Genomic DNA, 22,869 nt, shown 5'->3' with positions numbered 1-22,869 from the left:
GGTTGGGTTTTTTTTGATCCCATGCTGGAATTTCTTGCAATTCAGTTACTGCAGATAGGCCATCTCAGAGGGGTCACTGAAGTAACCCAGGTGGGAGGCACTAAATTGATTGTTTCATAGCTTATCAGGTGTATAAAAATATTCTACTTAGGCAGTCCTGACTCTTGAGCTTTGTACTGTGCTGCCATACATGAGGTGAGGGCAGTGCAAGGGTCCCAGGAGCACCTTCCTCGGGAGAGGTCAAAATGTTTTTTTTTTTGCCAACTAGGGTAACAAAGTAGATGTTCTTTGAAATACTCGGCTAATTTTTCCGCTTCTGAAATGTCTCTGTGTTTGTTTTTTCTTTGATTTGCTGCTTCAAGTTATATCATATTTGAAGTACTTGTGATGTGCTGGGGATAGTTCGTTTCACAAGACCTTCACTTAAATTTTTTTTAGCGGGGTAAGTTGAAAGCTCAGCAGGCAGAGCGTTGCTGGCCGTCCATCAGTTCTCTGCCACTGCTTCTAACTATTAATTATATTTAAAGGAACACTGTTAAAGCTGTGCAGACTGAAAATTTATGCTGTGATACCTTGAAAGTGTCTCCAAATTAGAGGTTTCAACTTTGATTCTCTTCCCTGTAACTTGAAAGAGCCACTTGAGAGGTCTGCCAGATTTTGACACAACTTTAACTTGACCTTTTGCATATCCCTATGTGAAGAGAGAAGGGGGTTTTATATTCCTTCAGAGATGACAATGGAAATAAATTTAATCTACCCAAGTTGGTAAATATGGCAATCTTAGCTTTACCAATGTCTTCTGTTAGTTTTCCTGAACAATCTTGGCAAAACTTTGTTGTGCTTGGGGAGGTAAATGGTGTCTTTGCTGTGTACTTAATGCACAGAAATGTGAAAGCAGCAGGTATGTGCAGAGTACAGTTCTAGCAAGTGCAACCTGAGGATGATTAGAAATCCTTCCCCCACCTCCCATTATCTTTAACTAGTGTTTCTTGGCATCTGCAGGTTTTTTCCTGAGAGAAAAGTCTAAAATTACGTCTTCCCCTCAAGTTCTGTGAAGATGAAAGGAGAATACGTTTAGCATGGGAGCGCTTCAGTAGCCTGCTACCAGCATGCTGAAGTGAATCTGTCAAAATATCCTGGGGCTGGACTAGAGTTAAACTTCTCTGCGAAAAGGCTTACTTGAGGAGGAAGTGTTGCTTACTGGTTTCTTGTTTGTTCTGGGTTCTCTACGTGCGTCATGTACAGAAGTCTCTAGACTGGCTGGGCTGCTGTTTCCAGGCTCGGATGGCTAGCCTTTATCACCAGCTATACATATATATATATATATATTTTGTGTACTTTCTTCTCTAGTGCTTAGGAAATGCAACTTTGCAAAAGCAGCTGCTTTGTATTCCTTCACAGCCTTCTCAAAAGCATTGCTTTACAGGGCACTTTTGGAGTTTTGCCTTCCCCCCAGGAACCACTGTACGACTGTTTCTACTGATCATTGTGGGCTCCTCTCCCCTGCTGCCTGGGCTTCCTTGTACCCGACTGCTGGCGTGTGGGATCTTTGGCAGGATCCCTCACTTTGGCCCCTGTTGGTTCAGATGCTACAAGGTAGGGTTTGGAGGCTCCCAGGGGCCTCTGCAGTACAGGAGAAGTTTCCCAAATTCTCAGCAGGGCCCTCTGGTGCGTCCTACACCAGGGGTGCCAAACTGCCGCATGTTCTCCTTCACCCTCCCCTGCAATTTGGCACAAAATAAGCAGCGAGGGTGAGATGTGCTTTATTCTCTCAGTGGTGCTGTTCCTTTCAGCTCTCCTGCAGCTCTCCCCTGGGCTACTTTTCGCTGTGTCCACTCAGCAGCTGCCCCCCTGCACTGCACAGGGCAAACCAAAGCCTGGGAGATGGAAGCACCCCCATGGTGTCAGATCACCCAGCCCCTGCCAAAGTGCACAACTCCAGCGGGGGAAAGTTGGGCACTTCTGGCAAAGGATTTTGACGTTTGAGCAGATAACCACTTGTATAGCTTCGTGCATTTCGCTTTAGTCAGTGAGAAGGTGCTCTGGGTTGCTTTTGTGAGATGTCTGCAGGTCAGGAGCTATCTTTAAGGGGCAAAAAGCCACGACCAAAACATTCAAGATGCGTATCAAAGATTTTTGATTGTGTTTGTATTTATTTGAAACTGGTGAGTGAACACCTATACACGTGTGTGTAGATCTTTGAGTTGTACAGTGCTTGAATTGTGATGTGCAGCTTCAGGGAGGCACAGAAGAAACTTCCGCAGCTCTGCAAGAAAACATAGCAGTAAATTTTATGCTATCATTTGCTTCAGATCTTGCGGAAGATAAAAATATGCATATGTGAGAATACTTCATGTATGTAATTTGGATGATTTAGAAACTTGTGTTATAATGAACGTTTGTTTTGAAGACTGAAATTACTATGTTGCCGTTACAGAAAGAATCCCTTTTTTCAGTCGTGACAAATCTTAAATTTCACCCGGCTCTGTACAGACAGGTTTGCTAACAACTGGAGATGTGATTAAAGACGACTGATTTTAGTCTTCCCTACTTCTTGCCCTCTTCTTCTTTTCAGGAAATGCCATTGCTTTTCAGGGTACTGGATTTAGGCATGCCTAAATCTGCACACTAAGAATAGCAGCAGCACGGTTTGGAAGCAGTCGTGTATTCAGGCTTCTCCAGCAGTGCCTTGTCGTGCTGCATGGTTTACCCGAAGCCTGCACTTAACCAGCGTGGGCTGGCCAAGTGAGTCACTTTGCAAAGTCTTTCCTTCGTGGCTGTCCCATGACTTTTAACCTAGCAGGGTCTGTGGTCCTTGCTGGTGTCCCTCAGAGGTCTTCTGCCAGACTTCCTGACACTGCCTTGCCGGATGGGGTGAGATGCTGCTTCCGACTCCCACACCAAGCTAAAAGCCTCTGCCAGTTACACTTTTCTTCAGACTTTTCGGACAATGCACTTAAAATAATGACTTAATTTGAATCTCCCTGTCTTGAGTCTGTCCGCTGTGGCTCTCTATTTATAATGCGTCGCTCATAAGTAAAACAGGCCAAAATTTGTGTGCCTCTACCCAGCTATTCTTGAAGATTAAAATCAGGTTGGCTCCCAGCCATTCACTGCTCTCAGCTGCCCAGAGACAGATACCAGAGACAATGCACCAGCCAAGTTATGGTGGTAGGGAACATTTAAATAAAAATAACAATAATAAAACAAATAATAAAAAGGTCTTTCCCATAATGTATTTTTCTGGGAAAGGAGTGGATGTGAGTGCTCCAGAAAGCTATTGCTTGCTGAAAGGAGCTATGTTCCTTATTAATGTAACAAGGAAGAAAGGACACGGCTTGTTGAAGGTGTCTTTTCTGTGAAGGCATCTGGCTGGTAATTTGCTTCTACTTTGTACCACTGATTTCTTTTCAAGACATTAAGGGAGCTGGTTAGCCTGTGTCTGCTGGATCCCTTTTGTAAATGGTTTATCTGACCAGAGAGCACACTCGGAAGGCTTTGGCTGAAAACCTTCGTATAAGGAGCAAGCACTATTACATGTGCCATGCATCATATTAAGTGAAAACATGTGGCTGTGTTTAGTTATGGGACTGCTAAAGGAAGCTCCTGCAGCTCTTCAAAACTGGAAAAGTATGAGCTGTGCATGACTGCTGTTTGGGGCATATCCATACACTCGCCTGAGTAGTCTCTCCATCCACCACAACATCTGGATGAGTTTCCTTTTTTCATAGGTATCAGGAACCACGTTCTGAGTATCTCACTGCTGCTGGACACACTGTAAGTAGACAGGAAATCCGTGTCTGGGAGAACCAGGAGATAACCCTGACTGTCACCATGCTTTGGCTTCTTGTTTAAGAGGTTGTATGATCACATGCACCAAATTCTGAGCAGCTAGCAGTGCTCTTTGTGTTATCACCAATAAGTTTTTATCCTTTCTACCAGCACACTGAGAGTTTGCAGCAGTTAACTGCCTGAGAACTTGTCAGCAATGTGTCCCGTGGTCTTTTCTGCAATTTTGAATGCCTGAATTCTTTTATTTTTGTTTCTTCTGGTTGATGATTCTGCGTCTAGGACTGAGTGTTGAAACCAAGAATATTAAACAGCATCTGTAGATGACCTCAAGGCATTTCACACCCCTTAGATACCAGCACAGGCTGCACGTTGCTGCCCTGCAAGTTCTTTGGTTTTACTATTACTCAAAATCACCTTCTTGTAATATTTCTGGCTGCAGGTTTGTTTAGGAAAACCTTAAATGTGTGGCGTATTTTTAAAATGCCTCAGATGTCTTTAGCTGTAAAATACATTAAAACCACATCCATTGCTTGTGTGCAGTAAAAGACAACTTGTAGCTCATCAGAAAGATAACGTGATTGATTTATGGCTGCCTGTTTCCCCTCTTGGAAACGTAAGCCAGTTTGTCAAAATGAATCAGTACAGAGGAATTGAAAATAAGTCTTCCATTTCATGTATGAAATATTTTCATATCTGTAAGCCCCTCACAGTGAAAGCAGCTTTTGATTTATTTGCAGCTGATGAATGTTGTTTCTGAAATACAGTTCTGGTCTTTCTCTACTCTTTTGGCTGTAACAAAGTTTATTCTTTATAGAACTGAGGCAATGAAAAGGAGGGGGACAGGGAACAGAAAGATTCCATATGGCAGTATATGGCACAAAATGCATTAATTTATTGCTAATGATTTTGGTGGTGTAAAGGCTGATGCTTCTCAGGGCTCCAGTTCACGCGGAGCGGTCTTCTCCAAAATGTTTGGAGTATGATTTAGGCGAAGGTAAGAGGGACTGACGAACAGCAGAAATGCAGGAAGAGAAGGCATAAATAAGATCTTGTGGCTGCATAAATTAGCTCTTGCACAATTTAAATAAACTTCGACCAAAAAGCCCAGCGCACCAGCACTGTCAGCAAACTGCAGGCTCTTCTCCTTATCACACCCACCCCAAGCTTTTGTGAGAGCTGATGCAGCAAGTTATGTTTTGGGTTATATTTGCTTGAACAGTTCTTTTAAAACCACTCTATTTAAGTCTTTTTAGTCACTTTTAGTTTCCTCTGTGGAAGGAGCTGCGAGGAGTTGCTGCCGTCACAGTGTGTGAGTGAGCAGGGGAGGAGGAAGGCTTGGCAGGCTCCGCCATACAGCAGTTTGCAAGTTCATACAGGATTGCATCTCTTCCAGGCCTGTAGTTCTCGGCTCTCTGCCGTCGGCATACTTCAGCCCCATAACAGGCTCCTGAAAACCACTGAAGATGGAGTGTGTTTTATATCGGGCTGGCTGCTGGATTGCTGCTACTCATGCTTCTTGCTGGGGTAGCGGGTTGTCCAAGGGTGCTTGAAACCAAACCCCAATGTTACTGCTTTTTCCCAGAATATGTTTTCTTCCCACAATGCTGGCTGGGTTAGGGATTTGGTGCACTGGGGTGTTTTACTGTCAGACCTCGTTTGAGGCTGCCCATTTGTCTGGTTTCACGTTGGCAGATGTTGGCGTGTCCTAGGCTGCTATTGAGCTGGCTTCCCTGCAAGGAAAGGATGCCAAGGAGCCCCCTGCTGCTGAGGGGCAGCATGGTGAGGGGCAAAGGGGGGGGAAAAACCAGCAGGACATGGCTTGTGTGACCCCTGGCCTTCTGCCGGGACTATGTGCCCAGTGCCACATCCCATTTTATGTGTGTAAAAACGCCAGTACAGGACTTCATTCTGTGAAATTTCATGGTTGGTTGAGCTGCATAGGAGACTGTAGAGTGTGTGTGGACATATATAAATAAAAAAGGTATTTTGGATTTCTCATTTCTGTGTAGCAGTGTAGGGTCAGGGCCATCCTGGCACGGCGAGGGCCAGCAGCGGGGCTGAGGCGTCGCCGAGCGGCCCTGTCCCGCCATGGCCAGGCCGTCAGCAGAGCCAGGCCGGGGTGGTGACCGGGCCCTGCTGGGACCCTGGGGCTGGGTTTTGGGTTAAGTTTCACCGTATTTAGGGTGAACCTAAATACCTAAATAAGCACCTTATTTAAAAGCAAGCCCTGAAATCTCACGACCAAGTCTTTCAGGCTTTGACACTTGGGTGAGGAGGAAACCTAGTGAGAAGTGCGATTGGGGCCCCTACGCTGTCTTTAAAAGGCAAAATGACTGATCTTTGCTGTATGCCCATTTTATTAGGTAACAAAATATTTTGATGCTCAGAGAAGAAATGTGTCTGGTGTGACTAGAATGCAAACAAACACATAAATCTGTTATATAAAAATGTCTCACTTGCTATGAGTTTGGCTTGTTAAGAGCCTCTAGTTTCTGTCTTCAGGGTGTTTATAAAACTTGAGCAGTTTTTCTGTACTAAACTGCCTCTGCTGGCAGCTAAAATTGGTAGCACTAGCTGTTAAATCCCAGAATGGTTTGGGTTGGAAGGGATCTTAAATATCATCTAATTCCAACCCCCTGCCATGGGCAGAGACACCTCCCACTAAACCAGGTTGCTCAAAGCTCCAGGACTATAAAAAGGACTGTTAGGGGCTATATCCTAATGAAGGATCTGAAGGACTATATCCCAATGAAGTAAAGTGAACCCTGACCTTGGTAATTTCAAGTTGGTCATTCCTGCGTTCATCACTCCTTCGTTCATCAGCAGTAGATGTCAGCCTTCCCTCAACAAAAGGTTGCTGCCCTGTGGGTTCATATTTTTCTGATTAACCCCACTGCTTCCCAGCAATGCTGCCCTGATGTCAGGAGGCTGAGCTGGGCTTCCTACTGTCAGTGATGTGGTGGTGTTTCCAGATGTCCTTCACAGAAGACCTGGTAGTCCTAGCTGTGTCTGAGGAGGAAGCAAGCAGGACTGCCCCTTCTGGTGTCTCCCCCCAGTTGCTGGCTGAGCTGTGCTGAGTGGTTCTGCTGAAGGTGGGACACGGTTACCAAGAGAGGATGGGAAATCCACAGCACCTACTGCAAGGACTGGGAAAAATTATATTTCCCTTCCGTCTTCAAGCTCATAGCTTTTGGAAAAAAAATATGGATTGGCTTTACACATCTTTCTCTTCTCTATAGACCATTTTCTTTCAAGTCCATCTGTAGCTGCTCTGGCCACCTCTGCTGTTTCTGGTAGTCACAGTGAATTTTCACTGCCCTTTTCTGTGTCCTCAAGGATTCAGGTGTAAATTCTGGAAAACTGGCTTTGGTGCATTGAGGTGATTGATTTAAGTGGTTATATTGGTATTGCCAGGTTTCTCTTTGCCTTAAACCAGTAACTAGGGTTCCGAAGATTGAGGACATTCGTGTTGATTTTGTATTTATCTTCTAGTTTGGGGCATTTGAGGATGCAGGTATTCTAAGCATTGTCTTTGGAAGTAAAGCTGTATTTTTTTTTGCTTGTTTGTTTTAAATATAAAGCTAATGTTTCTCATGTAATTTCATGTGTAGTTTAGAAGAATCACCAAACGATCAAAGTCTGTTGTATCAAAAGCCAGTTTGATATACAATACAATACAGTTTTTTTGTTTGCTTGTTTTGGTTTTGTTTGTTTGTTTTATTTAATACTCCTGTCACTTCTGTGATATGCAGGTGTCATAAGTGAAGCTGAGATTTCAGAGTCAATATCTTCACAAATGACCTTAGTGACCACTTTCAGAAGGAAACTTGTTTATTCTCTTGTTCTCAATGTGAGAACTTGGAGAATGTTTTTTCAGTTGGGACTTCTCACTGGAAGGAGTATTAATGAAAAAGGAGTGATGGTTTGGAGAGAGCATCCCAAATGTTCCTTTAAAATCTGCATTATTTTATGCTGGCTGTAGCAAACTCCTTTGAGTCTCCCTGAGGATATAACTAGCATTCATTCATTTGAACAAAATGAGCAAGCCAGTTCTCATCGGTTGCTTTATACACCTTCTGTGCTTTTGGCTGTGAACTCCATGTTAAATATTGTTTGTTTTGAGGCTGTTTTTAATGCAGGTCTTCAGAGATGAATTAAATTCCTGCCTCCTGAATCTTGACAGCAGTTGTTTCCTTTTCTCTTCAACTGATTAGTTTGCTATTTAAGTTCCTTGCTACCTAATTTTTTTCTTCCTTTTAAAGTTCCACCTGCTTTTCCATCTTGTTTCCCGAGTTTTTGACCTGCTGACTGCCATACACGGCTCTGAGTTTTATTTTTTTCTTTCCTTTCATGCTGCCCTTGCAAACGGGTGACAAAGTGAGCAGTCATGGAGTCCTTAGAAGTCTCTTTCGTTTTCAAGGGGTCCTCCACTAATAATACCAACAGATCTTTATGCTTTCATCTGTTCACGGGGTTTTTGCAGGTGCCATGGATTAAATAGCAAATCTTCTAGAGCATGGGCTTTGTAAAACAATGTGTATGCTTCCTGTTTCTCAGAAAAAGAAGTTGCTCACATAGAATTGGGGCTCTGTGACAAACTTCTGGACTGCCATTGTATTTATGCATAAGATGGGAGAAAAAGCAAGCTAACTTGGGAAGATGTCCTGCTTGAGCCAGTTATACATTGGATCTTTGCATCGTTAAGTATATATTACAAAATGTATATATATATATATAGCGTACACATATGTTACTTTTTGCAAGCAGTGACATAAGCAGAGGAGGTAAGGAAAAGTAGTGTAGGGGAGAAATCCTTGAGGGAGCTCACTGCCAGCATGGAGTATACAGTAGCTCTGTGTTGCTTCAGACACTGTGACTCTGCTTATTAAGGAGTAAGGTGAGATCACAGTCAGTAACTTCAGTCATTAAATTTATGTTTTTCCCCCTCCCCTCCTCCTGTTTTCTAGGATCTTGATAGAGGGCTTCCTGTGTAGTACAGATAGCTCCTGATGCTGGCTTTCAAATACTGAAGTAATGTTGGATACCTAAAACTGGGATTTTTTTTTTCCCTAGGGAGCCTTTCCTTTAGGCTCCTTATAAAATCTGTAAAATGGCAGAGCTTCAGAAATAACACATGAACTGGGGATAGAGAGAAGGCAGGAAAGTAGTATACCTGGTGCTATGCTATTAAAAGTTAGATATTGAGATGTGCCAGTTTCCACTGCCTGTACTTAAGGAAGAAAAAAGAAAAACTATTTTCTTCCATCTTTCACCAATTCAGAATAGATCAGCGTCAGTTTTCAATCTCTTCCTTTGGAAAGTTATCCGAAAGTCCATTGCAGTTACGCTTTTTATTTATTTATTTACGATTTGTTGTAAATTCATATTATAGGAGAAAAGCCAAAAAACAAACAAACAACAAAGCCCCAAACCCCCAATTCTCTCTGCTCAGTGTGAAAGGTGGCATGGCCTGTGAGCCGTTTGTGCCGTGGAGGTCCTCAGGACCTGCTGTCCTGCTGGAGAGGTGCTTTGCCATCGGCGATGGAGACCCCTGTTGTAACACATCACGTTCCTCTCAGCAGGTTTTCATCCCTTTCAAGCAGCCTGGAGGCAAACAGATCCCAAACGTAGATCCCCGTGATTTTTAGGATGTGTAAAGGAGATCTGTCAGCGGAAGGCCTTTGAAAGCCTCCAAGCACGGGCCATGCATGTCAGTAGGCAGTTACCTGGCCTAAGAGTCCTAGCAGAAGAGGAGCAGTGGCTAGCAGGATGCAGATGGGAAGTTCTCCAGTCAGGCTACAAAACCTCTGCGGAGCACAGGGCTGCAGGTATGTAAGGGGTAGAGGCGCTGGGAGAAGCTAGCGTGGAAAAGAGAGGGCAGGTGGAGACATGCTGCAGGGTTATAAAACAGCCAGAATTTCCTCACTTGCTGGGAACTTTGTGCTTAGAGGAGGTCATTGTAGTCTGCTTGTAGGCCTCGCAGCCTGCACAAAGGGAATATTTTTCTCCAACCTCTCTCTGTTGGCTTCCTGCTGGCATAGTATGCTGCCATTCTAAACATTCAAGGATGTCTTTTGTTCCTCTGTCCTTTTGGGTTTTTTATTTTGTTTTGCTGGATTTCAGGTTTTTAGCCAGCTCATCATCAGATGCAGCCTTTTAAAAGGGAAGGGCATACGCTCTTGGGCCTCCTCTTGACAGCTGAAGAAAAATCATGGAAACCAACTTCTTCCTCTTTCTCTGCACCTAGTTATTTACATGTTTCATTTGGCAATGAGTCAATGAAAAAACCTAACTGGCCGATCTGGAAATCAGCATTTCGTGAGGGCACTGTTCGTGTGCATCATGTTCTGATTTTTCTCCGTGAGCCAGGCTGCCAGCCTGACCCCCCATCGCCCGTCTGCTTGATGAATCCCTGTGGTACCCTGTGGGATGTGCTGCTCGGCGCTCAAGGGAGCGTGGACCGTGTGGGAAATGAAGAGCAGCACAGGAGACGGGTGGTATTTCTCTTGAAGATATACCAATGTCAGCTCCCAAGTATATCTTTATTAGCTTGTTTAGCTTTTTTTTTTTTATTAAAGAGAAATGAACATTTGTTTTCCATAACAAAGGCCTTTCATCCGTGTTTCCCCTCTTCATCTAGATTTTCCTTAAATGAATTTTCTGTTGAAAAACAGCTGTATGTATGAACATACATTTTGCGACTCTGCGATTGTATTTTAAGCAAGATGTGATAAATTCCTTTCTTCCCATTGAATCATTTGAAATCTCATGGGAGCATCCAGTGCAAAGTGTACGTCAGGATGCTGGAAATCCCTCGTTTGTTCTTGGTGAATGTAAGGACACAATTGTAGTGAAGGATATTCGTGGGGTTTTTTGGTTTTATATTTTCTGCTTCAACCATATAGTATTTAAACAGTCCCCCAAGGCCTTCGGTCACTTTGTATGTATGCTATAAGCAGTGTGCACTCCTCATCCTGGCACTAAATGCATTAGTATAGTAAAACCAGATACATTATCAGGGAGCACTAACGTCCCTGCACGGCATGAATGTGTTGGCAAGGGTGTTTGTAGCCTCTGGTGAAGTCTGCCAGCCTTTCCCTCGACCGCCGCGTTGTTAAGGGACTTCTGCCAGGGTTGGCGTGGAGCCACCTGCACAACTTCCACTCCTATTGCCAGTCTGGAGGGGAAGAGAAAAATAACACAAACCAGTGGCAGAAAGCGCTCTGCTTTGGATTTACTGTATCTAAGATGTCTCCGTGTGTGCACAAAAGGGAGCAAAGCGAAATTGTTATTCCTCGAGCAGCACTAACTTCTGAGTCCTTGCCATTTCCATCCCACTGCTGGCTTTTGGGAGAGCAAAGAGCACAGGCAGTGCTTGCCTGGTTCTGGGTATGTGATTTCCTTGAAATAAACGAGACCGTATGCCAGTGTTAATTGTTTTCCTTCTCACTCAGTAGTTGGCAGCACATGAAAAGAGTCTGTTTTGTAAGCTGAACGGAGCACAGTGATGGTTTTCTCAACATGTGTCATTAATCTCCTCTGCAACACCTACATTGCTTGGTGGCAGCTGCAGTTTCCTCATAGTCCTGGTAGGTCACAGAAGGCAAGGAGAGAGGGAAGAGACCGTCTTCGGGGACAAGAACCTGCGCCTGCGTTTTCCTAATCGGATTCATGGTTTCTGAGTAATTGGGTGGTTTTATTCCACAAAGCAGAAGCTGCTGCTGGCACGCAAACTTCGGGCCTCTCTGACCTCTTTTGAACTTGCTAATTTTGAAGCTTTCTGTTCCACGTGTGGATCGTGCTTTAATTACGACAACTTTGAAAGAGCTGTACTTTGATGGGATCGCATAGGAGGCGTCTCTCTAGAAGCAAGTTAAAACCTGTGCTTTAAAGCAAGCCATTTGCATCTTAATCAATGCTGAGATGTAGTGAATTAATGCACGTACAGCCCTGAGGGGGTCTTCCTGGTATAGGATTACTTTCTGAGCCCGAAAGAGCTTACACCTGCAAGAAATAGAAGCAAAACAGCGGCGTGTGGCTTATGGGTGTGCACGGAAGCTCAAATCTGAGCTACCCACGAGTATTTCCATGCATACAGGCAGGGAAGCTTCTAGACGTCACTGGAAGTTAATCATCAGGGCTTACAAAACTGTGTAGAGGTTTTCTGAAAAACCTGGTAACTTGGGCTGGTTAAGTCAGCTGGATTTGCTTGCAGGAATGCACCGTGGTTCTCAGGTCAGCACAGCTCTTGCTGAATGCAAGATTGTCAGGTTTCTATTTTAACTTTATTCCCCCTGCATTGCACAGGCCCTTGGGACTGTTGATTGAGGTAAGCAGGAGGCTGAAAGGTGGCATGGCCAAGCAGGAACATCCTTGGAGGAAAGAAGAGGCAAGTGTTGTCTTTGGAGTTACTGTCCATCCTGGAGGCTGCTTAATGCAACCAGTCACCATTAAATTCTCGCTGTTTGAATGTGTTCATTGATACAAGTTGCACGTGGCTGACTCCTGTGCTGCTCTTTTTTTCCCTTTGATTTCTGTAACAAAACAAATTTTACGTTTGTTGTGTTTTTTTATGCCTTACGGACTGGATGCAACCAAACAATTGAGCGTGCAGCCAGCTTTTAAACCAGTACCGAAATCCCACTGAAGCCAACGACATTGAAGCATGAGTCTTGCAAAAGTGAGGTGTAACATTCAACCAGCAAAGGATGAGATCAAAAACCTGGCTTTCTAGCTTTACTGCTGTCATAAAAGGAGTGCAGGTATTTTTACACCCAAAGTAAAGCCCTCTAATGTGAAGATCGTGACCATTTTCAGTGCCCTTTCTGGCTCCTGATGGACGTCTTCCAGACTTCAGAGGTCCTACCGTGCCCCAGCCCTGCCCCGCTGCAGCAAGCTCTGCAGTCTGCTGCACGTAAAGCTAAGGTTTTCTTCTTTCATTCATGTATTTGATGTGGCTTTAAAACTCTGAGGGAACGTGTTGGAGGAGGTAAACGCAGATGGCATGAACTTACGAGTGGAAACTCATTATCTGCTTTTTACATGTTTAAACTCATCAATTGCTTGAATGTGGAAGGAATTCCCAACTACTGTGCTCTGTTTCAAAGGACAGAGAGCATATGGGAATCAGCCTTTCCTTTCCTCTCAGTACCAGGAATAGCTGGTGTCTGTAGGCCAGACAAGATGCTATCTAGGCTCATTTAACTTGCTTTGTTTTTCTGTGTGCAACACCCAATGACATTACAACTGACCCTTTTCATTTTTTCCCCCAACTCTTTGTTTTTTATTGTTATTTTTTCTCCCTGAGATTTGCCATACAGCTGACACTGGAATTGGCCTTAGCACTGTATTTTTAGGGCTGTGTTCTTTTTTTTTTTTTTTTTTTTACATTTCCCAGCAATGTTCCAAAAATTGGAAATGTACTTATCTTCTCTGAAATACATACTTAAGTAAATTGGTGCTATATTTAAGACTTCAAGCTTCAATAGAAACACAAAGCTGCAACTGGCACGTTGACTTTAGCTGCTGATTTTTACAGCACAAGTTACAATCTTAGGTAATCCTGTAAACCCCGAGCAAAAGAGCAGGAGAAAGGGAGTGGGGGAAGAGAAAAAAAAAAAAAAAAAAAAAAAGGCTTTAGAAATTTTGTGGTGGAAAGTGACAAAATAGAGTTGCCTGAAAACATCAGAGCTCTTATTAATCTGCAGGACCGTAAGTGCAGCAGATGCAAAGCTTTTCAGTTTGCCTGGTGCTAAGCAAGGGAGAACAGAGCTGTTCGGGTTGAAGTCCCTCCAGCCAAAGTGCAGTGGCCTCTTCTGCTTCAGTGCCTGACCTTGTACTGCCTCAGGGCAGTAAACTGTAAAAGGTTTCTCACTGGTTTCATGAGGGATGCTGTCGCGGTCTGCAGCTTATTTGCAGCTGATCTAGGGCAAGAAGAGTTAAGAAGTTTGTTAGTCGTGGGAAAACCAACTTTGCGTGCCTAATCTGCCTCTCGCAGCCCACATTCCTTCCTTTTCTCAATTATAGAGGATTTGCAACACAATAGCACATTAAATGCTGTTCGTGTACGCACCTGCATATGCAGTGTCTGCCCTGAGATTAGCTCCTGGTGCCCTCCCTCTGCCAGCAGAGCTGCCTGGGTGGACGTTCGCCATGGGGAGATCATTCCTGGGCACGTCCCCGAATTTGTACACATGGCATCGCTTACAGAGTCAGTGGCATCAAACAGTGGGAGCACGAGTCCTCCTTCCCTTTGCCCGTGCAGGTGATCCCGGTGACCTTGTCAAGGTCTTCTCCTGAATAACTCTCCTAACATTTGTATGGAGCTGAAGGCTTTCGTGTTCTGGTTATCACTACTGGTTCTTTGGTTTTGTTGTTGTTGTTTTTAAGAAACCAAAATGATACTGCTTCCTCTTTTTGTGCAGTTTGATTATTTTAAACCTTGCCTTGTTTTCAAGGCTTTGGACAACCTGATCTAGTAGAAGGCATCTCTGCCCATGGCGAGGGGGTTGGAAGTAGATGGTCTTTAAGGTCCCTCCCCTCTAACCCAGGCCATTCTGTGATTCTGTGATTGCTGCTTGGCAAAATTAAATGATCCAGTGAGAAAATGCCTGACTTTGGTTTGGATAATCATAGGATTATTCAGGTTTTAGAAAAGACCTCTAAGATCATCCAGCCCAACCTTCAACCTAGGACAAAAGTCCACCACTAAACCATGCTACCAAGTTCTACATCGGCACGTTTCTTGAAGACCCCCAGGGATGGTGGCTCAACCACTTCCCTGGGCAGCCTGTTCCAATGCTGCACAACGTTTTCAGAAAAGAAATGTCTCCTAATACCCAACCTAAACCTCCTCTGGTGCAACCTGAGGCCATTTCCCCTCCTCTTGTCACTTGGTGCTTTGGTGAAGAGCCCAATCTCTACTTCGCTGCGAGGTAATTGTAAAGTACAGTGAGGTCTCCCCTCAGCCTTCTCTTCTCCAACCTAAACAACCTCAGCTGCTCCCCGTAAGACTTGCTCTCCAGACCCTTCACCAGCTTTGTAGCCCTTCTCAGGACACCCTCCAGCACCTCTGTCCTTGTAGTGAGGGGCCCAAAGCTGAACACGGTATTCAAGGCATAAATTCTAGTGAGGCTCACCAGAGCCGAGTACAAGGGGACAATCACTCCCCTAGCCCTGCTGGCCACGCTGTTTCTGACACCAGCCAGGATGCTGTTGGCCTCTTGGCCACCTGAGCACACTGCTGGCTCGTGTTCATGTGGCTATTGACCAAAGCTCCCAGGTCCCTTTCCACCAGGCAGCTTTCCAGCCACTCTCCCCCCAGCCTGTAGTGCTGTATGGGGTTGTTGTGCCCCAAGTGCAGGACCCGGCACTTGGCCTTGTTAGCCTTGAGAAGGTGCAAAGTTAGTTGTAGGATCAAGACAGCTGAGCAATTTATGATAACTCTGACAGTTCTGGAGAACTTTGAGGTGGTCACATCCAAGAAACATAGCAAGTGGTTTTTCTCAATGCGTGCTTGGCTGATTGTATTTAATTCATACTTGTTGCATTGTTTTTAGTTGTGGGGCTGGCACTGGAACCTGTGTGAATTCACGGGTGCAGCTGTATGCTCTGCTCCCTCCATCTCTTTTTCAGAGGACCAAAGGCCCAGGCCAGGAGAGCAAATGCTGGGCTGGCTGTAAGCGTGGAAATCAGAGCCATCGTCGGAAAGCTGCCTTCACAGGGTCTAGACTGCGGTACAAAAGCAACAAAGTACTTCGTCAGGTGACTGACATCAAATGTCAATGTCTGCAAACAATTTTGAGTGGATTTAGGGTCAAGCATGCGGCCTCCCTGGGGCTGGTGAGCCCACTTAAGGAGATACTTAAGCGCTTTGTTGGAGGAGAAGCGGTGAAGCCTCGACAGCTGACATCTGTAGCACACTTGGAGGAGATTTGGCAAGCACAAAAAAGGCAGTGTTGCTCTTGAAATGTTCTGGTTCACGTTCAGTGCAAATGAGTAACTACTGTATGTCTGAGTGTCTCATTGGGTTGCCAGTTTGAGCACTGAATGTAAGTACTTGGAGAAAGGTCGTATTTCTTTTCACGAATTCTAGTTACACAAGGATTTTTACATCCATCAGCAGGCTTAAATGCTTACTGCTACCACTTGTCCTGCTCTGTTTTACAGTTTTATCCGTGGATTTCTTAATTCAGCACAGACTACTGAGTGGTCAATGACTGACAGTACTGCACATTTTCTAGTAGCTTGCCTGAAGTTTCATTGAAACACTTTGCCCTAATAAAATATAAGAAAAGGTAAAGATAAAATGTAAGAAAAGGTAAAGCTTTCTTGTAAAACCTCTGGTCATAAAAACGTAGCAGTTATTTTGTGGACGAAGAAAAGTTGTTTTTCCTGACAAAAAGAGGATCAAGTTCCGTGGGTTAATCTCATGGGAGGTTCATGATGAAATGGAAGTGTTACTTTGTGGGTCTTGCCTGTAGTCTGCGTGAACAAAATCTGCAGCCAGTTTTTGTAGGGTTTTGCTACACGTCCCGTGATGTGAGATGTCCATCAAGTAGCTTGTTGCTCATCCTCCTTCCTTGAAACACCTGGGGTTTGTACAGTGATAATTTCAGCACTTTGAACTCAGATGAGTACTTTGTCTCCAAATGGACGGCAAGGAAAAGCTCCTTAGCAGTTCCCCAACCGTGTCCTCCTATGATTATTAACAGTAATGAAATGTTGCTCGTTAGAAGAGAAACCTGACTGCTTTCTCATTTCCAGCTATAAAATATGCTGGAATAGGAAGATGTCAAATGATAGCTTTCTGGGTATGTTCATTTTGTTTTCATCCACAGCATATGGCAGCAAATCATGAAGAACAGGGCCTCATTTTAGGGCAAGGGATTTTAGGGACACCTCTGAAGGCCATTTTTTATTAGAAGACATATAAGAGCATTTAATTATTTCTTGTCTAAGGAAAGATAAATATGTAAGAGCTCACATAGCACTAAGTTATGCTGATGTTTATATGCACAGGAAAATTCAGACAATTATAGAAATGTTACCTCACTGTTTTCATTTTTAACTCTCAAACTGAGTAATTAGCCAAGAGGATCCCAATTTCTGGCAGAATAATAGATGCTGAGAGAGGTGCTCGTTTACATATCAAGGTCTTCCTGGAGCCCTCGGGGATCACAGCTTGCTTTTTTATATTAAACGCTCAGACTTCAAATGCAGCAAAGTTTATGTGGAGAAGTTTTTAAGATGTCACTGTTTAGGCATCAAAAATTCGACAGCGACAACAAAAATTAAAAAATCCAGAGAAAGAGCTCCCAAGCGATGGGAAGTCTGTGCCACATAAAACCCCAGGTTTCAGAGGAGAAACTGGAAGTGAGCTCCACAAGGAGTGAACTCAAAGCCTTTGAAAGCTGGCAGAGGGATCCTCAGTGATTACAGTAAGCTTTGAGTCAGGCTTTGAATCAGATGAATTGCATTTTTCTTACTGCTTTTATTGTAGGCACAGCTCTTGATTTTTGTTTTCTTATGCAGGAACCTAAATGTTTTGCACAGCTGCAGTATTGGTGCAAGGTTTTGGTCTGCAGTGGGGTGCACGCATCCCTCTCTTCCCTGCAGCTCCCAGGAGGTGCTGCTGAACACCAAGGTCATGACTCCTGGGCACTTGTGCCTGACATCCAAGTAATGCAGCAGGAAGGGTCACAGGCAATGCAGAGTCTCATCTTCAGGTGGGCCGAGCCCTGGTGAGCAGTGCTGTGCAGGGACTTGCCCCGTTGCAGAAGGACCCTATGCACTGTAGCTTCTCGCATGGAGCAGCTGCAGATATATGGGCTGGGTTTCTCTCCTGGGTTTTGGATAAAATGGTAGGGCAGTAGGTCAGGGAAGCTAGGTTTGCCATGGCTTTCAGCTCCATGGCTTTCAGTCTGGTAATTGCTTTGTGCTGCTGTACAGGGAGGGGAGGGATTGCCTTTGCCTGGCTGGTGGGGCAGAGGAGAACGTGTGCTTCCTTCCAGCTGGTGGCCTAGGCTGGAAATTTAGGGACGGTGGCATAAATGGAAACGTGTATGGAGCGAGGCAAGGTCAAAAAAGCTGTGATGCAGGAATGAAGCGTTGGCTGTACAAAAAATCCTGAAGGAACAAAGCTAAGTTGTCCAGAGGCTGGTGGGGTGGTGAGTAAGGTGTTACTGGTTATCTAGACTTATCTAGGATTCAGACTAGACAGCGTGCTTCTGATTTTAAACCAATGGCACTTAATATTTTGAAGGCTCTGTTGATGACCACCTTGTTTTATTGATGAAATGCTTGAATGTTTGCACTCTGAACGGTTTCTGATTGTTGTAAGACAGTTTCTACCTTTGTTACGAGCTTGTAGCTGTTGTGCAGCTCTTTAGAGGTGCAGGAATGTACAATTTATTTTGAACAACCACAGAAGATTGCTTGATTGCAAACAGTTTTGATGTGAGTGTAACTTGTGTTTGCAGGTAACGTAACTCAGTGTTCTGGTTTTGGTGTGAAGATCACGCAGGTTGTAAACGAGGGTTGTTCTTGAGTTGCACACATTTTACTTCTGCTGTTTGGCCTGATGGCTGTTAACAATGGCCTGATGGCCTCTTACACTATGGAACCACTTTATAGTGAAATCTTTTGGCGTAACCCTTCGCTTGTGCCACCTCTGCTCAAGAGATCACCTCCCTGATGGGTGGGCTTTCCAAAGCAGAGGAGCTCTGACTTGAATTGTGCAGCACAGCATTGCACGACATAGCTCTGGGAGCTGTGAGAGATTTTCATTTCACTTGGTTATCAAATCAATTATTTTACTTGATTATGAAATCAATTTGCCCCTTCCAAATTCACTATAAATTGGGTCTGCTGTGAATCTGAGCTTCGGAGAAGCCCATGCTAATGGCATCGCATAGATTATTGCATCCTAATCTTGCATGTCTTTTGGCAAAGCTTTCTTTTAGCCTTAATTTATATTTCCTTTCTTGCTGTAGTTTTTCTCTCTTTATTTTTCTGTTGTAGGATCGGGATATTCACCCCTTGAAGACGATGAAGATGTGTATGCACGCAATAGATATAAAGGTGAATGCTTCGCTTACATGCTAATTGAGTATCAGCTGGTTGCTGGGGGCTTCCTTTTTCTTTTCATGGATTATGAAATCTTGCAGATCCAACTCCATGGGTTTTTTTGTTGTTTTTTTTTTTGTTTTGTTTTTGTTTTCCCATGGGTTTGATATCAAGATTTACATTTTACCTTTTTTTAACAATGGAAATTGGACCAAGTCTTGATCACTACTCATGCACAGAATAAGTAACTTCTGCACTGCCGTGGCTCTTAGTAGTTCAGGCTGCAAGATCATGAAAATCTATGAAGAGCTTCTCTTCTTTCTCTTCATGCATCGTAACAAAACCATCAATGATAAGCTGACTAAAAACCCAGGCCTATTGATGGTAACGTATAGAAAGTACATGCAAGAGAAGATGATTTTCATGACTTTTTTCCATAGAATTGTTTTCATTTCAGGTAAACTTGCTACCTGAAATGTTAAGTGAAGTGTGTTTAACAAATGAACACATATGTTGTAAAACAAATTCTGTAGCTGGATGAATGAGTGAATAGGCTTGCATGTTTATAAAGTGAATTCAGGTTTTATTCCATACTCTGGAAGATTTTGCTGTTCAGCAAGCTTGAGAAACTTTATGCCACTGGTTGTAAATCTTCTATTTGCTATGTCAATTTTCTTTAAAAAGTCAATCTCAATATGGGTCTCCTCTGCCAAAATCCATCAGAAGCCCAAACAATAAAGAAACTTGGTATTTGTTTTGTCACTTTAAATGGCAGATGTTGCTTTTTAGTAAACCGATCTGTGAACATTCAAGAATTGTGATGTACTTGTTTTGATTACTTGAGAACACTGGATGTTGGTGTCGTGTTGTATGTTAGTGCTACTTCGCAGAGAATTAATGGGCCTTAAAGATGAGGTAAGTCATAAGGTAATTCAGACATTTATGAGCAACAATCATACTGTGGTTATAGTGCTGTTTTCATAAAGTTCTTACATTCCTCCCAGTAAAATACTTCAGTGTAAAATTTTGCTTTAAAACAGATGCATATTTCTCTAAAGCTTTGTTTGTGTAAACTCATTTTTCTTTGCCTTTTAACGTGTAACCCTCTGTGGACCCTTAGAAAAAGAATCCCAGAGATCACGAGGATAAATCAATGCCAATTCATGCCAAGGCAGGCAAGTAGTTAAAATGCGGATTCTGTATAAATTCCTTTTGTACGGTGATCCAAAATGGATTATATTAATGTCAGCCAAAATGTCACTGGGGTAAGTGAAACATAATGACTCATTCACACAGATATTAAAAACTACCCCGAGCTTGGAAGCTCTACTGCCAAATGTTGAAGATCAGACAATGTGAATCTAAGAGTATAAAGCATGGAGCAGAAAAGGCTCGCTCTTCATTAGCATATTTATTTAAGTTGGTAATGGGGGGAAGGGGAGTAGAGAAGGACAAAGCGAGGAAAAATGGCCTAAGTAGCAGTTTTCAGAGCAGCTCCTTGAATGTGCAGCCGAGCATTTTGGTTATGGTCTATTCCTTGGTCAAAAAAACTCCCCGGTAGCAAGTAACTAACTGAGGTTGCTTAGCTTGTGTTAACATACGTGAGCAGTGCTGTGCCTTTTTCTTTGCACACACGCACACTAAACAGTGCACAAGCAAGCACACGGATTTGTCCATACTAGACACATGCAAACAAAAAAGAAAATGGCAGTTTATGGGAGGGTACTGACCTCCTACCAAACCCTTTTGTCTCCCTCTGGATGTTTTTCAGCTTGCTCAGCTTTCCAGAGAAACATTGCTGAGACTTTCTGTATCTGCAGCATTTTTACAGAGCTTTTCCCTCCCTCCCTGGTGAACCTGCTGCTCTGCTGGCTGGTGTGCCCGCCAGTACAACAGGTCATTTTGCATGCTGATTATGAAGGCAAACTGCGACTGGTGTTTAAACAGGGCTGAGGGGCTGGGGAAAACGATGCTCTCAAAAATGCTTTCCTTCCTGCCACTTGGCATGGCTGTCTTGGATCGCGTTTTACGAGGAAAAGCTTCCCGAACACAGCAGTTCCTGTGTTCATCACTGCTCTAATGCCAGCCGCTCCGATGGTCCTGGTTCTCCTAACATGTTTTCTCAAATACTGTAATGAGCAAACTGTAGCCCAGCTGTAGAGGCAACATAGTGGCTTCGGCCATTTCTGCTTGCTGTCTGTTTTCCAGTGATTTCAGATACAGCTGAGTCTTTGAAGTGTTTTACTACTAAATGATAATGCAGCCTATTGTATCGCTAAGGAACGGTGAGAGCTGTCCATTAAACAGAAAAACACTGTAAAGGACTTGTACCTAAAAATTCAAATTTCATTTGCTTGAACAGAACCCCATGAAGCCCCAGAAGAAATGTCTAGGAAACTTGGAGCCTCTCTTACTGCCAAAACCTCCATGAACAGGGTTGATCTTGTCTCGAGGCAGGGAATTGATGTGTGACCTCTCCAGGCCTTATCCAGCCCTAATATTCCAGAAATACTACATGTAGCTGCTTAACCTTTGAAAAACAGTATGCTCCTTCACTTAAAAATAAACAGGCTTTGATCTGAAACTTTGTAGTGTTGTTTGATGTGCTTTCAGGCACATAAAGCTTTTCAAGTTAGCTGGTTTTTATTCGGTGATATCAGTTGGTCCAAACCCAGATCCTTGCCCCATTATGAACCCTGCCTCACCCATTTTCTCCTAATTGCTTTCAGTTTCAAAGTAAGCATAATAATGATTTAGATCAAACAGATGTTCCTCCTAAGCTCTTACAGTTATCTGCATCCAAAAGCATGCCTGTTTTTGTTTTTTATTTCTAACAGTATCATTTGGGCCAGCAAAAGAAGTTCGCCCCTCCCTAGGAGCCTTGCCCTCTTTCTTTCCGTAGACCACCATAGCTGCCACGACACCGCAGCAAGTTGTTCTTTTTTTCTTCTTCAGCATTCAGTTTGTGCATTTGTTAGCTGTTAGCCATTTTTGTAAGATACATGTAGTTGTTTACTCAAGGCAAGCATGTTTAGAAAGCCACAAAAATTCTGAGAAAAGCTCTGGCATGTTTGCAGTACCTGGAGCAGCTGCTTTGCCTTACCGACGGGCCTGCCGATCGTATTGCACAGCGCCCTTCATGAAGGAAATTGGTCATGCTTGTTTGCAGTTTATGTACGCAGAAAACCTTAGGCATAAATAATTAGAGCTGATTAGCCAAAACAATGCCTAGCTAGCCCAGCCTGGCACACTCTGCATTCCCCTGGTTGAGCCCCTTCAGTCAGTGGCATTCCCCTACTGACTTCAGGCTTAGGCCCTTCTTCTTACTGATGTTTGGGGCATGAGAAAAGTAAGGGGGACAGAAAGGACTGAAATCTGGGGGGGAGGGTTAGTCAGCCCACTGAAGGGGTGATTATACAAAGGGTGTTGTTAGGTCAGGAGGAGGAGGAAGGTTTCTGCAGGAGATGGAGGAGGCAGAGGCTGACTGTGAATCCAATGCGCGTGGCCTGCCCTCAGGTCCGAGCTGAGGCTTGAGGCTGTGCCCACTGCCATCGCTCTTGACTTCAGCAGTAGCTGATTGACTGTTAATTCCTGCTAGCTCGTGCTCCCTGTGGGCTCTCCCGGTTTTCATTTGGTTCACAGCAAGCATTGTGAGACAGCCATGGCAATACAGCCCTTCAGAGAGTGGCCAGAGTCACAGACTGGTTTGGGTTGGAAGGGACCTTAAAGACCACCTGGTTCCAACCCCTGCCATGGGCAGGGACACCTCCCACCAGACCAGGCTGCCCAAAGCCCCATCCAGCCTGGCCTTGAGCACCTCCAGGGATGGGACAGCCACAGCTTCTCTGGGCAGGCTGTGCCAGGGCCTCAGTCAGTTGATAAATTTTATTTTTTATTTTTATGTTATTTATTTATTTGTTTTGGTAGCTATAGAGTACAGAATAGGGTGAAGAACAGGGATTAGTTCTAAAACAAACCAACAAACCCACCCTCCACCAAACTAATTTTTCA

At 44.0% G+C, this 22,869-nt stretch overlaps 1 protein-coding gene across 2 annotated transcripts in view; it reads left to right on the top strand.

Annotated features, from left to right (window-relative positions):
• The window catches only part of SRPX (sushi repeat containing protein X-linked), a 45,709-nt gene that overhangs the window by 6,791 nt on the left and 16,049 nt on the right, over positions 1-22,869 (top strand). Inside the window, exon 2 of one of the 2 annotated variants that reach the window (XM_084507184.1) lies at positions 18,814-18,873. The exons of the other annotated variant lie outside the window; for it this stretch is intronic. Within the exon in view, the coding sequence (XP_084363310.1) occupies positions 18,814-18,873 (60 nt within the window). The remainder of the gene's footprint in view (positions 1-18,813; positions 18,874-22,869) is intronic. 2 annotated transcript variants of the gene reach the window in all.

The sequence above is a fragment of the Aythya ferina genome, assembly GCF_964211825.1.
Source record: "Aythya ferina genome assembly, chromosome: 1".
Lineage (NCBI taxonomy): Eukaryota > Metazoa > Chordata > Aves > Anseriformes > Anatidae > Aythya > Aythya ferina.
Note: the sequence above shows the minus strand (reverse complement) of the source record. Positions and strands in the feature narration are given on the sequence as shown.